Below are 14657 nucleotides of genomic sequence, written 5' to 3'. Positions count from 1 at the left end.
GCTTGTCTAGAATCTGTCAGCAGTTCCTCATCACAGTTCGCCCCATAAAGTGTGTTGTATCCACGGACACAACCAACCAACCCACCAACTCGCGCACGCGCGCCCTGACCGTGACATCGCTGGCCACAGTTCCTGTCGCGGCCGTCGGTGTTTCAGGGCGTTACCGCCGACGGAAGATGTCGCACCATGGCTGAGCTCGGGTCCGCAGCGCCCTCTGCCTTTTGCATACAAGGAGGAGCGCTGGCACCGAGACGAACAGTCTATTGTCGATTGTCTATTGCTAGCCTTTCGTGGAGTTTATAGCGGAGCCATTGCAGTGTGATATTTGCTATTGTATTCGACTAGGCTCAGCACACGGATTACTCTTGGATATTACTTGGACATGTATTGCTGGTGCACGTTTCGTCAGAAATAAAGATAACTTATCTCTTCATTCTAGCTGGCGCAATTCTTGTCATTAATTATTTTTCGGCCAACAGACATAGCTACATCCTGGTCACTACCCACGCTTTATACAATTTGTGGTGGCTGCCCCAAAAGTACCGCAGAGGACCTTGGGTCTGGGAGCCGTCACAAAAATGTGCATGCAGAATAATGTGGCCAGTAGATGTGCAGTTGGCATTGCAAGCGTGGGAGAACGGTAGTGGTGGGGGTTGCAGGCAGGCAGCCATCACGCTACAGGAGAAATCCTGAGTGCTAGAGGGGAAGTGCCGTTCTATACTGAAGCCTACGCTCATATTTTTTTTGTAAATATTAGTTGGAGTCTCTCCATGCCCACACCCACATGCTGACCATTCGAAAAGATCTACTGTCACCTCTGCTATGAATAGTATCTCAAAATGCAACAAAAGCTACGATTTATTTTTGCCTGACACCATTTGTACCTTTCAGAGAAACATCTAGAGTGGTAAATCGTGAGTGTATTTGCTTCTTTTGCTAAAGCACAGTGGAGTTTATACAATGTTATGTCACAAATATGGTGAACAACTGCGATTGCTAGAGAATTCTGAAACAGTGGTTTATTAAGTTTATTAAATCTCCGGTTAGTGGAACGACACAGCAGATAATGAAGTTTTGCATTATAACCATATAGCGAAACACTCTCCTCTTTGCGTGCTATCATTTTCCAGAATCCCTTCTCGATATCTCAAACCGTTTATGAGATGCGAGGAATGTTATGGGTATTTCATTCTGGCTTTACCGGCTGCACTTGCGATCGGAAATGAATACTCTACATAAGATTAGTTTCCTCGAGATTTGTGGCAGATAGAGATCTCTACCCAGGCCTAAAGAAAAATCCAGTATTTTAGCTAAATTTCATACACAGCACCATATTATGTAATATGCACTAAACACAAAGTCATAGCGACCCGTATTTTTCATTGCAACTTTTACCAAACCATCAACGAAATGAAGGGCACGTCATCATGAAGCCGGCATATAAACCAGCAAGTAACGCAAAAATGATTTTTTTTAAATGAATAGTTTCGTAAAATCGTTTGAGAAAGACTGCAGGGCGTACGCCTCGTTTCTGTCTTCGCAGCGTCTCCAACCGGCCGAAAGAGGCCAAACAGTGTTGACCTCTCCTTCCGAACAAACGGATGAACTCGCCCAGTGCTTCGGACGAAAATTTGTCATTGTGTACCAACCACCGTAACTGTACGTTTTCTAAAGGATATCTCCAAGATGTTCGATCGAGTTATCAATTACAGTTGACATCTCTCACAGTCTCAGAAACAGCTGCCATCCTCCTTTCTAACACGTAATTGTCTGCTATATGCAGTTGTATGTGGATTGCAGCGCCGCTGGTTCTCGAATGACTGTTTTGTGCGGTACTGTTATGACAAAATCATTCAACTGCTGTATCAACTGATTCATGTTGTTCCTGGGTCTCCGCGACATTTCATTAATTTGTAAAATGCGAAGCATTATCTGTATAGAATCTGAAGCGTTCTGAAAGGAACCTGCTCCGGAAAGTTTAGTAGACACGACACCTGTATGTTACATAACAGAGGTTTTAGGATCACAGTTTCCTTCCGACTGAAACGTTACGCATCAACGAATTGTGTTAGTGATGGTTCTGAGGAAAGTTAGAAACAAGCGGCGTTTGTGTATTGGAGTTTCTTAATAGTATGTTCTTGAAATTAAGAGCTGCTGTGTGGTCGGAAATCTGTTTTCTAAAAATTTGTTCAAATGGCTCTGAGCACTATGGGACTTAACTTCTAAGGTCGTCAGTCCCCTAGAACTTAGAACTACTTAAACCTAATTAACCTAAGGACATCACACACATCCATGCCCGAGGCAGGATTCGAACCTGCGACCGTAGCGGTCGCGCGGTTCCAGACTGTAGCGCCTAGAACCGCTCGGCCACCCCGGCCGGCTAAGTTTTCTAGATGTTGCGTCAGTCTAGAGAGCAGGCTGCTCAAAAATTACTTGTGCGTCCCATCTTAGTATGTTGCTCTTATGCGTGTGGGACTCATAGCATACAGGAATAATAGGGGGCACTGAATGTGTACAAGGAAGGCAGCACGAATGGTAACAGGTTTGGGCGACTTACCAGAGAGCGTCACGGATATGTTGAAAAATCTGAATTGACAGACCCGTGAAGAAAGACGCCAGTCATCCTGCTAGAGTCTTCTTCCAAAGTTCCAAGTTCCAGTATTAAGCGAAGAATCTAGAGAAGTTATTCTGCCAATCCACTGTTGGTCGCTCACGTAGCGACCACGAAGGCAAGGAATTACAGCTCACACAGAGGGGTGTAAACAGTCGTTCTTTCTCACTTCAATGGCGGTAGTTCAATGCTAAGTACCTTCTGCCATGTACTTCAGAATAGTCTGCAGACTATGCGTGTAGGTCTAATTGCCGATCATTGTCACAGATCAAAGCCGAGGTCTAGTAGTTCCAAATGGCTTCACTGAGACCAGGCGTCAAAGAAACAGCAAAACTGTTTTGACATTGACAGGACGGTTCCATCGCTTTAGTTTTTGATCAAGCGCAGCCCTGTCATCTCTCGACATCTGGAATAAACCTATTCTCGACGAATTTATTAACGTTATGGTTCTGTGCTTTTCTCTCTTCCTAAACTTTCTTTTATTACTAATGACCTCGTCATTGTCGGATCGCTAAACCCTAACCTTCCAACTTCCTTAGCACTGGACGCCCGAGTGCTGAGGTCATTCCCGCAACCCCACCCCTCACAGGCTGACCGAACAACGAGGTTCCAGGGGCTGTTATCAGGTATTTTTGAAGTAGTTAGGCAGTATCCATACATCCCATCTATCCTTGTGGGCTGATCTGTCTTGTTGCAACAATTCCACAACAGAATAGTGATACTTTGCGGACATTAATATCAGCGGCTGCAATTTGCTGTATGAAAGTTATTTCCCTTGTGGCATGTGTGCTTCCTCGTGCAGGATTGAACAGTCTCCACGTATGAGAATTACGGTCTGTGTAACATTATATCACACCAATATCCGCTTTATTCTCAGAGGTCAGCTAGTAAGAGGAAAAGCCAGTAGAGTAGATGGAGCATAGAATGTGTCTATTGTCCATTCCTTACTTACTCAAGGCCTCACTCTATAAAATAAGGCCAACAGCTGCCCCCCCCCCCCGCCCCCACCCCCTCCTTGTATCGAAATAGACTAACACATCGGACTTTATCAAAAATATTGATATGGATCTTCTCGAGTTGCGATGTGGTCGCAGCAAGATTTTTCCAGCGATGCAAGAAAGTACTTATTCAGGGTGTATCATAATTAACGGCGTAAACGCTCACAGGTGAGAGTATGAGATACAAGAAGCAAAAACGTCTGAGTAAGTATGGGCTCTAAAACGCATACCTTAAGAGCCATGAACTCTTCTTCATCTTCGATACTGTGAAAGAAATCTCTGTTACTGCAAGATCGTTACTTTCCATATTTTCGGAGCAGGTAATATGGACCAATACAAGAAAAAATGTCCAGTAGACAGGGGGTCTAAAGTGCTTACCAAAAGCTATGATCACTTATTCAGTAGAAGAGATGTGTTCCACTGTAGCGAAGATGAACAAGTGCTCATAGCTCTTAAGGTATGATCTTTAGAGCCCATATTTACTGATAATTCTTTTTTTTTTTACTTTTAGCTCAGTGTACTTTCAACTGTATACTTTGACATCATTAGTTACGGTACATCTTGTATATTTTGACCCCATTACAGATCACAAAATTATTTTTATACACCGTATAATTAATTTCGATTCGTAATAAAAATCTTCAGGCCTAAGTACACAGAGTGTAAATCTTATCCAGTCGGCATGTGTAAAAATGGTACGGTCACAAAAAGAGCCAAATAAGCTTCATCATATAGAGCCAATTGAGTATGTATATGACGAAGCTCATGTAGCTCGTTTTTGTTACACCACCGTTTTTACGTATACCGAATGGATACGATTATAAACCTGTATACTTAGGTCTGAAATGGTTATTGCGAACCGAATTAAATAAAACTTGTAATCCTTAACTTGAATAAAAAATATTTTTTTAGGCTAGTGGTGAAATCGAAAACTAAACCGCATCGAATCTGTCACCAAGCTGTGATGGACGAGACTCACCCCGCGAAGAACATGAGCAGAAACCAGGAGCCGGGCACTGCGAACTGCAGGACGGCCTCCTCCGTTCGCTTGTCGCCCACGACGCGCAGCGGGATGCACGCCAGGATCATCAGGTTTGACGCCAGGAAGATGGCCTTGTCGGGAGCGTGCGACTGCAACACGGGAACACCACTGCGGTGGGCTCATTCAGTCATACGCGTTGTACATTAGAGAAACAAAGCTTGTCATTCAGATCTCAAGTTATCTGTAAACAGACTCGCATCGAAGTAGATTTTTTTAGGTGGACTGTAACCAAATGATCGAAATCTTACTTCTACTATTCAGTAAATTTCTGGTTTAACAGATCTTGCTGCGGCTATGGTGCGAAGTACTTCAGAGGAGCAGTGTTTCCTCAACATGACGCTCTCACTCCTGAATTTTGCTGTGCTCTGTCAGGCCAATTTATCCTTCTTTCCCGAGCTTCCAGTTTGCAGTCAATGAAATCTTTGGAAGATTAGATCTATAATGTGAGAAAATATTTGTGCAGTGATCGCTATTAACTATTTGGACCAGCTAGTATAGAGTGACTTGCGAGACTGGGACATGACATGGTATTGGATGGAATCGGCTCATGTAGTTAACGATCCTTGGTCTGATAGATACACCAGCCTGGATGTGGTTGAGTCTTACCGCACCCATTGTGACGAATGGTGAACTGCGTCCCCCACGTAATGACATAAATATGCAGGAAAAGGTTTACGTAACTCGCATATCGATGACATGCCTTTACACAGCAGCAGTGTCTTACTTCTTCGAGTCAGCGGTCACAATGTCTTTTTTTTCTGGGGCTCCAGAAATATGAAAACTGCATGCGGAGAGAACGGGACTGTGTGGCGGATGTGTAAGTGCTACAGCGAAGTGGAAACAACGGGCGCGGGAGCTCCGGGAGAGTGATGATCACTGTTTCCCTAGACTGAAAGGCCGTGCAGTTCACTGACTTTCTGGAACACGGCGCCACAATCAACGCACAGCGGTACGTACCCACTTTGCAAAAATTGAAACGCGCCATCAACTCCAGACGCCGGGGAATGTTGACGGACGGCATCATTTTGTTGCAGGATAATGTTCGCCCAAGTGTTGCCAAGGTTGTTTCGAATACGCTGCATAAGTTTCGCTGTAGCCCTTACACATCGTTCATAAAGCCCCGACGTCTCCCCATACGATTTCGACATTTTTGGAGCCCTGTAGAAAGATGTTTATGGCCGTCGATTTGCTTCGGACAAAGAGGTGCACCCCTGGGCACGACCATTGTTCCGCAGGCAATAGCAAACATTTTACCGTGAAGGCATTGCTCGTCTCGTCTCACAGTGGGGTAAATGTGTTAACATCTACAGCAATTACTTTTGAAATAATAAACAGTTTACTTACCTTTTTTCCATTTTATTAGTTTTCTTTTGACTGCCCCTTATCATTGCAGGTGATGGAAAAATCGCAGGTTATGAAAAATAGTATTTTAAATGCATAAAATGTTTATTGTCACATGAATTGGGTTAAGAACAAATATTTATTTCTCGCCAACTGCGTTAACACTACATGGAATACGGACATGAATTACTAGTAACACTAACGCAAGAAAGGCACATCGAAAGATTCTATGTAAGTGTGTGCTCATTGTTCTACATTACTACAGGGTGAAAATTGCTTCTTAGTCATCCTATATGGCATTCTTACACGTAAGGCGAGTTCCCTCACCACGAGCGCTGCTCGCTTTTCAGTTTACAGACAGGCTACACTTCCACAACATTTCCTGTCCAGCTCTCTTACGTGAGTAGACAAGATAACTGAGCTAGTGTTTATATGTGTAAAAAAGCTCAACAGCAGCAGTTGGCAACTGTCTACCACATTGAAGAATTTGCTCGAAGTGCAACATGCTGTCAATATGTATTCGACAATTTCGATTTCACTGTCTCAACCATCAATGGCTGGAATAATTTTCAGAGTATGAGAGGTTTTAAATGCAATACATCTCATGCTGAAATGGTGAAACTGAGATGCTTTGGCAAGTGTATGAAAGAATGGGAAACTATCAAATACACCACTAACTGCTATAGTCAATTAATATGGAGACAATGGAATGATAGGAAACCGCTGTAGAGCAGCTAGACTTCGTACATTAGACCTGGAAAGAATGGATCCTGCTGAGACGTCTCGGATCTGCAACACCCAATCTACACAACCAATGTACCACATTCCTATAACAAATAGAACAGATTAAATAGCATACAAAGAAAATCCCAAACGACAAAGAATGTACAAAAATTGTCAAGGAAGAATTGAAGAGAGTAGCTGGAACACCGAAAACCCTATCTCATCTGTACCCTTTACTGAAGAAGAAATGAATAAGGCTATAAATTCACTGAAAATGAAGATGGCTAGCCGTAATGGATTCTCTGTGTTCCGAGTTTATATGACACATCGGAAACCTTGCTTGAGACTGGCTTACACGATTCCATACTGATACTCTGAGATCGGGAGAGATGCGCAAGCGAGTATAAAATAGATGAGACTATTGCCAGGGGAACTTAGCAATGACGCAACAAGTTTCCTCTCTATAGCATTTTCAAGTACATGCTGTAAAATTCTCGAGAGGCTCGTGTACATGGTGTCCCAGAAATATTGTGACAAACTACGAGGGATTGTAGAGGGTGTCTTGAGGAACAAATCGATGATAGGAAACTGTGTCCAAAAACGTCATACAATGACGCAACAGGCTGTGGAAGTTACAGGCGCCCGCGCCTGCCACTAAGCCACCCCTGCGGCAGCAAACGTAACTTTGTACACTGACAGACCGTGGATGCAACGTCTCACAATTTTGTCTGATACCGGAACCCTCTAAGATCTCGAATTTTCTTCGGCGTATAGGAGGAAAAAAGGCTGCAGAGGGAAACCCGTGTCTGAAACTGTCATCCACTGAGACAACAGAAAATGACATTCATGGGAGGCAAGAAGTATCTATGCAGCAGCTAGATCCATCTTCTCCACCGGCGATTGTCGCAACCAGTCGCGGTCACTGAATAACAAACAACATTCTGGGATGTTCCGCCTATGGTCCATCAACGTACAAAGTCACGTTTGCCACCGAGGGGTGGCCTAATCACAGGCGGCGGCACCTGTAACTTCAGCGCTCTGTGACGTCTTGGGTGACGTTACCGGACAGGGGTTCCTATCCTAAATTTGTTCACAAGACACCTTCTAAAGCCCCTCGAAGTTTGTTACAATATTTCTGGGACACCTTGTATAAAAGATTAGACAAGTAAGTCGTCTGTATTATTTTAAACTAACAGCAGTTCTTGCGAAGAAATTAGTCTTTGACATTCCACATTGGATCAAAATATCAGAATGGACCGAGACCAGTTGTTATATTCGTGGACTTGACTGTCACTTAAATGAGTAGTTGTGTCCGTGGACTTCAGTGCTGCTTACGACATAGTGTGGCTGAAGTTAAAGAAAACGATTTCATGTTCAAAACTTGGCAACCTCGTGGAAAATTTCGTACGGAATTGGTTCACTAGACCCACCACAGATATGGAGAGAGAGTGGTAGGGAAACTCGGAAGGGAAGGATGGCAGATACAATCATTTTCAGTCTTTACATCCTTAGAAAGTGTTTATATAGACGACAAGAAACGAAATTTTAGCACGACATAAGTATGGCCAGAGCAAATTATGGATGAGGGCAGTAAGCGCGGCCTAACGTCACTCGTGGAAAGCTGCCCAGAGAGAGATTATACCTTACTGGCTGCTAGCAGCTGGTGGAGGTGGATGCGCTAAACCATTCTACACTTTTGAAGTGCGCACGATGTGGTTACTCATACCACTGCTAGAGGCGGTTTCTACTGACCAGCTGCTTGAGGAAGCTGAGCAGCCCCTGGTTCTTGATCTCCTCGCCCTGCTGCAGGATGACGTAGGAGAGCACTCCGCCCACGGTGGCCAGCTCTGCACAGTAGCGCGCCACGCTGCCCCAGTCGGTGGGCCCGAGCAGCGGCTCGTCGTGGTCCTTGGGGCGCAGGTAGATGGCCGTGCTCAGGAATAGCAGGTGCAGCGCCAGGATCGCCAGCCGCTTTAGGAACTGCATCTGCCGAACGCCAGCACCACCTCAGCCTCTGGCACTTGCTCTGCCTGAGTCACTTCAGTTAGCTCTCGGAGGAAACATAACTGAGGTGACACGCAAAGGCGAACATGTCCACCATTTGAATCAATTGAGATACAAAATGAAATGTCCCATGATACGAGGCTATAGAAATACATGGTTCAGAGCAAATACGAACCTGTCAACACGTAACTTTCATACAGAGAAAAAGTTGCCCTTTACGGCCAATAGGAGGCGATGATTCAAGTCACGTGATTTCTATTCCAGTCACCGACAGAAGTTCCCGCACATAGCGCCTGTTAACATCATTCTGTGCAATATTGTTGCATAGTACTAATATTAATAACTATTACTGTGTCAGTGTGGTAGCGAAGCAATAAAATGGGCGAAGAACGTAGTCTTTTGTAGACTGCAGAGAGAGGAAGAAGAATCACATAAATGAAATGAAACGAATTTTCACATACAAGTACAAAGCTATAGAAAACTCTCATATCGATGTGGAGCAACTGCATTCTGTAGGTCCCAGCAAGATGTACAAGAGTGGAAGTCTCTTCTGAAACACGGATGGCCCATTACGAAACTCTTTCCTCAGCCATGAGCTGAAGTACTTTCCAGCCAACCAATGTAAGCTGATAAGAAGAAAGATGTCGATGGTCCACTGAAAATTAATTTCCGAGAAGGGCTGTTGAAATCAAGAGTACTAAAGCTGGTACACATCCATTATTGACCATCTACACACACACACACACACACACACACACACACACACACACACACATATATATATATATATATAAGTGATATTATAGAAAAAATTGTAAATTGACAACTGTTACACTGATATCCCTTTTCAGTGTTTTACAAGACGTTCTGATTTTATTGTTGTTTTACAATTATTTCAAATCATCATGACAGAAAACAATGATGTAACAATGACATTACCTAATACTGTAAAGGTTCTTTGAGGTAACTCTTAGCAGAATCATCTACATAAACAATCAAAAGTTATTTCCTCTAATTCTATGTTTGACAAGACGAGTGTATACTGTATATATAATTCATCCATCATGGGAATCGAGAATCTCAACAATTTCTGCCCCTTATGGATATCGATATATTTCTCTTGGGAATTCCAAGAGCGTATCAAAAGCTCTACAATAGTCCCTAACACAAGTCTCTATATACCAAAAGAAAGCGCATCAGGGAACTTAACTTTACATATGTAGAGAGAGAAGATTTAATATAACATTTTTTGAGTAAGGAATGCAGTAATGTTCGTCTATTATGCTTTTGACGGGTGATGAATGCAACGTATTTTCAAATGGGAAAAGGTATGTTTTATATGACATAATCGCAATTTAACAACTTTCCGATTTTTTACGTTACTTGTACTGTCAAATCTTACTTGTTGACAAATTTCATGATTTTAAGTCAACGGGAAGCAACCCATAGGTTTTGAAGTGTGAGTTTTCTAGTATAAAAATAAGTGACATAAATGGCAGTGTCTTTTGGCTGCATTGACTTGGAAGCTTACAAATTTTTACGTCACCAAATAACTATAGATGTTGGTATTTTACATAAATTTGAACTTGACACGTCGAACTGTTAGAAACAAAAAGAATCTTAACAGACGAACAGTCAGACACATGGGCAAAGGAAAAGAAGTCAAAAATATTTTTGTGTGATATAATTACAAACTAGCAATTTTCGTATTCTTCCTTTACTTGCACTGTGAAAAGTTTGCTTCTTGACAAATTTCATGATTCTAGGTCAACAGGAAGCACCTTATAGATTTTGATGAGTGAGTTTTCGAGTATCAAAATATGTGACATAAATGCCCGTATATTTTGATAGAAATGACTTGAAAGCTTAAAATTTGTACAGCACCAAGGGAGCATTCACCTTAACATGTGACATACATTTGTACTTGATACATCTTCCTGTTCCTGAGAAACAGGTTACTTAACAGTCGGAGAGACAAACACAGACAGACACAACAAAGCGATCCTGTAAGGGTCTCGCTTTTACAGATTGAGACACGGATCCCTAAAAACATGACATTCGCTTTTCAAAATCGTTCAGTGCCAAACATGTCTAGGTGGTTATGCAAATGAGAATCTGTTCCTATTGTAATGTACTTTTAAAGGAATATTTTAACTGTAGATTTGATTTACAGATATGAACTACCTTTTCGAACAAAAGTATTGTATGTATTGCAACATTTTATTTTCATTCGTATGTATGTCTGAAATAACTTTTATGTTGATTTAGGAAAACTACATTTAGTGGACATGTTCGTCTTTGCAAGTTACCACCACCTCACCACAGCGTGTTGTAGAATGAAAATTGCGACCAGTCGCTTTAAAGTATGGGTAAAGTACGGGGTGTTTCGAAAAGATTCAATAATTTTACATGAATATATCTTCTGCATAAGTGAAGAAAGAGACTTGGAGTACATTTTAACTTACGCATCGACATTAAAAGTTTACCTTGGCGTCAGATGTAAATTGCCACATTTTATGCGGTTGGCTGTAGAGTCTCCTCAATGCCCTGTGTGCGTGTGTATGTGTAGTTGAAATGGCTACAACATAACCACAAAAAGAGTTTTTCAACAGGTGCAGTCCACTTACAGCTGCGCTGCATGAGTACGGAATGCGTAGAAGTAGCAGTGAAAGCAGTTACTATGACATTCCCGGAAAAGTATGGGAAGTTTGATTATCGTCTGAATGTTTTTCGAGCGTCCATGGAGGGCACGGTGAACATTTGTCAAATTTAGTTGAAAGCTTTGATTCTAAACGCAACTGCAAAAATTTCGCCAAGGATATACGTGCATAAACGTAAAAGATTAACCCTTGTAATATCGGATAGTTCTTTATAAAATAAAGACTTAGTAATTCCTATGGGTAAGTTAAAATTTTCGACAATTTTCCATCGTCACTGATGTAGATGATATTGTCTTACGAAATTCGGCTGAATGTTTTGAAAAAGTCCTATTTCAAGATTTATATTTCGCACTGGCAACCTTTCCAGTGGCTACAGGCTCTTCATCAGATGACTGATATTTAAGGCACTATATTCATTGTATCAACTGCAGCTAGTCATTGCGATCCTAGCGCTGATGAATATAACTACATTTATGAACTTTGTACGGAATTACGCACTTGCTTAAAAGACCGCGGTTTTGAAATTTGAAAATAAGGAAATTAAAAAAAACTGTAATGGACAGTTAAATTCAAAATTGCTCGGGTCGACGCCGCTTAGGTGTTACGCCTAAGATGGATCAGGGTCGACGCCGCTTAAGTGTTATGCCTAAGATGGATCAGAGCGTACTGCTCACAACAGTACACATGATACTGGCGCCTTTTAACTGTTTATTAACATTATTATATTGCTTGAAGTAATCGTATCCACGCGCTGGAAGTCTATTCATTTAGGGTCATAACATCGTGTATTTCTTTATCGTAGTGCGTACGTTGGTAGTTTGTTCTCTGCCTGTTAAACCGTGTGCACTTAACTGCTGTGTTTTTCCATCCTGGTACATAATGCATCTCTTTAAAGTGCCGTACAAACAGATTACGGGTTTACATGTCCTACGGGTAAACAAATAACACCAATTTCATTTATATTCGTAATTCAGCATAGTCTATAATTATAAAGCCAAATATTTTTATAGCGCCGCGATCCTAGCAACTATCTGCACTTGATACAAAATACAAAGTGGCTGTAAATATTTACCATCTGATGAAGAGCTTGTAGGAGCTGAAAAAGTGGCTAATTGGCAGATGAAAGTGTAAAAATAACGTAAAACTATTGGCATACCGTCATTCGCTATTTTAACCACAGTCAGTGATCACCGTTGACAATGAGTAAGATAAATAACAGTATCTATAACAAACTGAGGTCCTAAAATTGAAGGGAAGGTTTGTTCCGTCTGAATATGTGGCGTATATGATGCCAGAATGTTGCGTCTAGGCGCTTCAGTCCGGAACCGCGCGACCGCTACGGTCGCAGGTTCGAATCCTGCCTCGGGCATGGATGTGTGTGATGTCCTTAGGTTAGTTAGGTTTAAGTAGTTCTAAGTTCTAGGGGACTGATGACCTCAGATGTTAAGTTCCATAGTGCTCAGAGCCATTTGAACCATTTATTGCGTCTAGATAAGGCGTAGACACAATCCCTGAGTGGTCTCTTACAGAAAGGTGTGTAGTGACACAAGGCAGCACGTTGCGAGTTAACCCACTTCGAATACAGAACGATAACTGGTGCAAGGCACATGGGTCGTAGTATATTGGAAATTACGTAAGTCAGGGTTATCGTCTACGTCTTCTGTCTAGGATGTATCCTATATATTTGCACACGCACAGAACTGCCACAAGCGTTTGACGAACGGACGTCACGTCATCCTCTCAGAGCCGGGGCCTACGAGAAATATGGGACACCGCAACGAACTTGTGACGTCACGCTAATCTCCTCGCCCGACGTACGTCACGAAAGATTGACACCGTCTGGGGCCCACGGGATAAGGTACCCACTACAGGTCTTAATTTTGTCATGTGTTGTCGACAGCTCACACGTATTTAAATTCATAGTTAAGAATTATTAAAGTTATATGAAACAGTAAATAGCTTCCCGCTGGGACACGTAAGCCTGTAGTGTCACATCCTGCGACGCACGCCACAGGGTCAGTATATCTCGTTGGCCCCAATCAGAGCGACATGCGGCGAAATACGATCTGTTGTAAAGTCAGATCGCCGCCGTTTTGAATGGGAACGTCAGGAAGCACTTTGTCCAAGACTGTGCTGTACTGAGCCAGTAGACCAATTAGACTTCAGCAGCGGTCGACTGCCATCTCATTACTTTTAGCCACTCATTGTAAGTCCCTATAGATAATCATGCGTATCTAGACTGCAATAAAGAGACCCATCAGCGACCGGTATTGGTTGGACGATGCCAAGAAGCAATAAATACACAGTGCCGTCCGAGAGAAACGACTGGCAAATCAGCAGGATTTACAGCGTGTGCTTAAGGGATCACTTATTTCACGGTTCTTCAAAATTTAGTTTTCACAGTGATAATCTTACGTCATTCGTTGGATAGGATTCGACGTCGGATGGTTTCAGGCTTAATCTCTCACATAGTGCCTCTGCACCAGTGCTTCTCGACTGAAACTTCCTGGCAGATTAAAACTGTGTGCCGGGACGAGACTCGAACTCGGGACCTATGCAGAAGTAAAGCTGTGAGGACGGGGCGTGAGTCGTGCTTGGGTAGCTCAGTTGGTAGAGCCCGCGATAGGCAAAGGTCTCGAGTTCGAGTCTCGGCCCGGCACACTGTTTTAATCTGCCAGGAAGTTTCATATCAGCGCACACTCCGCTGCAGAGTGAAAATCTCATTCTGCTTCTCGACTGTTTGCACGAAAGGAATATGCGAATGTTCGGTCCTTCTCACATTACGCAAGGTCACAACTGCAGCGATGTCATCATTAAAGTGAAAGTAACCTACGTCGACACGGCCTGAATGATAATACCAGGAGATACTAGTAATTTGGATCCAGTATCAGTCTAGTCAGAGTAACATTTCTAACAGATTTTGAGAAATGAAGGCTGGGACAGAAACCTCATTCAAGTATCAAACTGATAGGGAACTGTCCTATACTACGTCGCTATTGTTAATGTGAGTATTGTGCCGACAAGATATCGTATAAACAGATAAACGTTACATACAAAATGCGGAAGGAATTACGTGACAACCATAAGTAGACAAAAAAGAAATAAATAAAAGAAATCACAAATATGCCTTAGAATTAGTTTCCTGCTGTTTCAAGAATTGTTATTGCTTCACGCTGTTTCAAAACTCGTAAGTAAGACGCACCCCAAGCCGCACACCAAGCCTGTTCTGTTGATTGGGTATATTCCTCATTCTACATTCAGGTGACAAAAGATATGGG

At 42.5% G+C, this 14657-nt stretch overlaps 1 protein-coding gene across 1 annotated transcript in view; it reads right to left on the bottom strand.

Annotated features, from left to right (window-relative positions):
* LOC124736535 overlaps positions 1-14657 on the bottom strand; it is a 264204-nt gene that overhangs the window by 159449 nt on the left and 90098 nt on the right. The window contains exons 8-9 of the mRNA XM_047248575.1: positions 8468-8701; positions 4589-4740 (exon numbers count right to left, since the gene is read on the bottom strand). Coding sequence (XP_047104531.1) covers positions 4589-4740; positions 8468-8701 — 386 coding nt within the window. The remainder of the gene's footprint in view (positions 1-4588; positions 4741-8467; positions 8702-14657) is intronic.

The sequence above is a fragment of the Schistocerca piceifrons genome, chromosome 1 (assembly GCF_021461385.2).
Source record: "Schistocerca piceifrons isolate TAMUIC-IGC-003096 chromosome 1, iqSchPice1.1, whole genome shotgun sequence".
NCBI classification, from domain to species: Eukaryota; Metazoa; Arthropoda; class Insecta; order Orthoptera; family Acrididae; genus Schistocerca; species Schistocerca piceifrons.
This window is presented reverse-complemented; position numbering and strand designations above follow the sequence as displayed.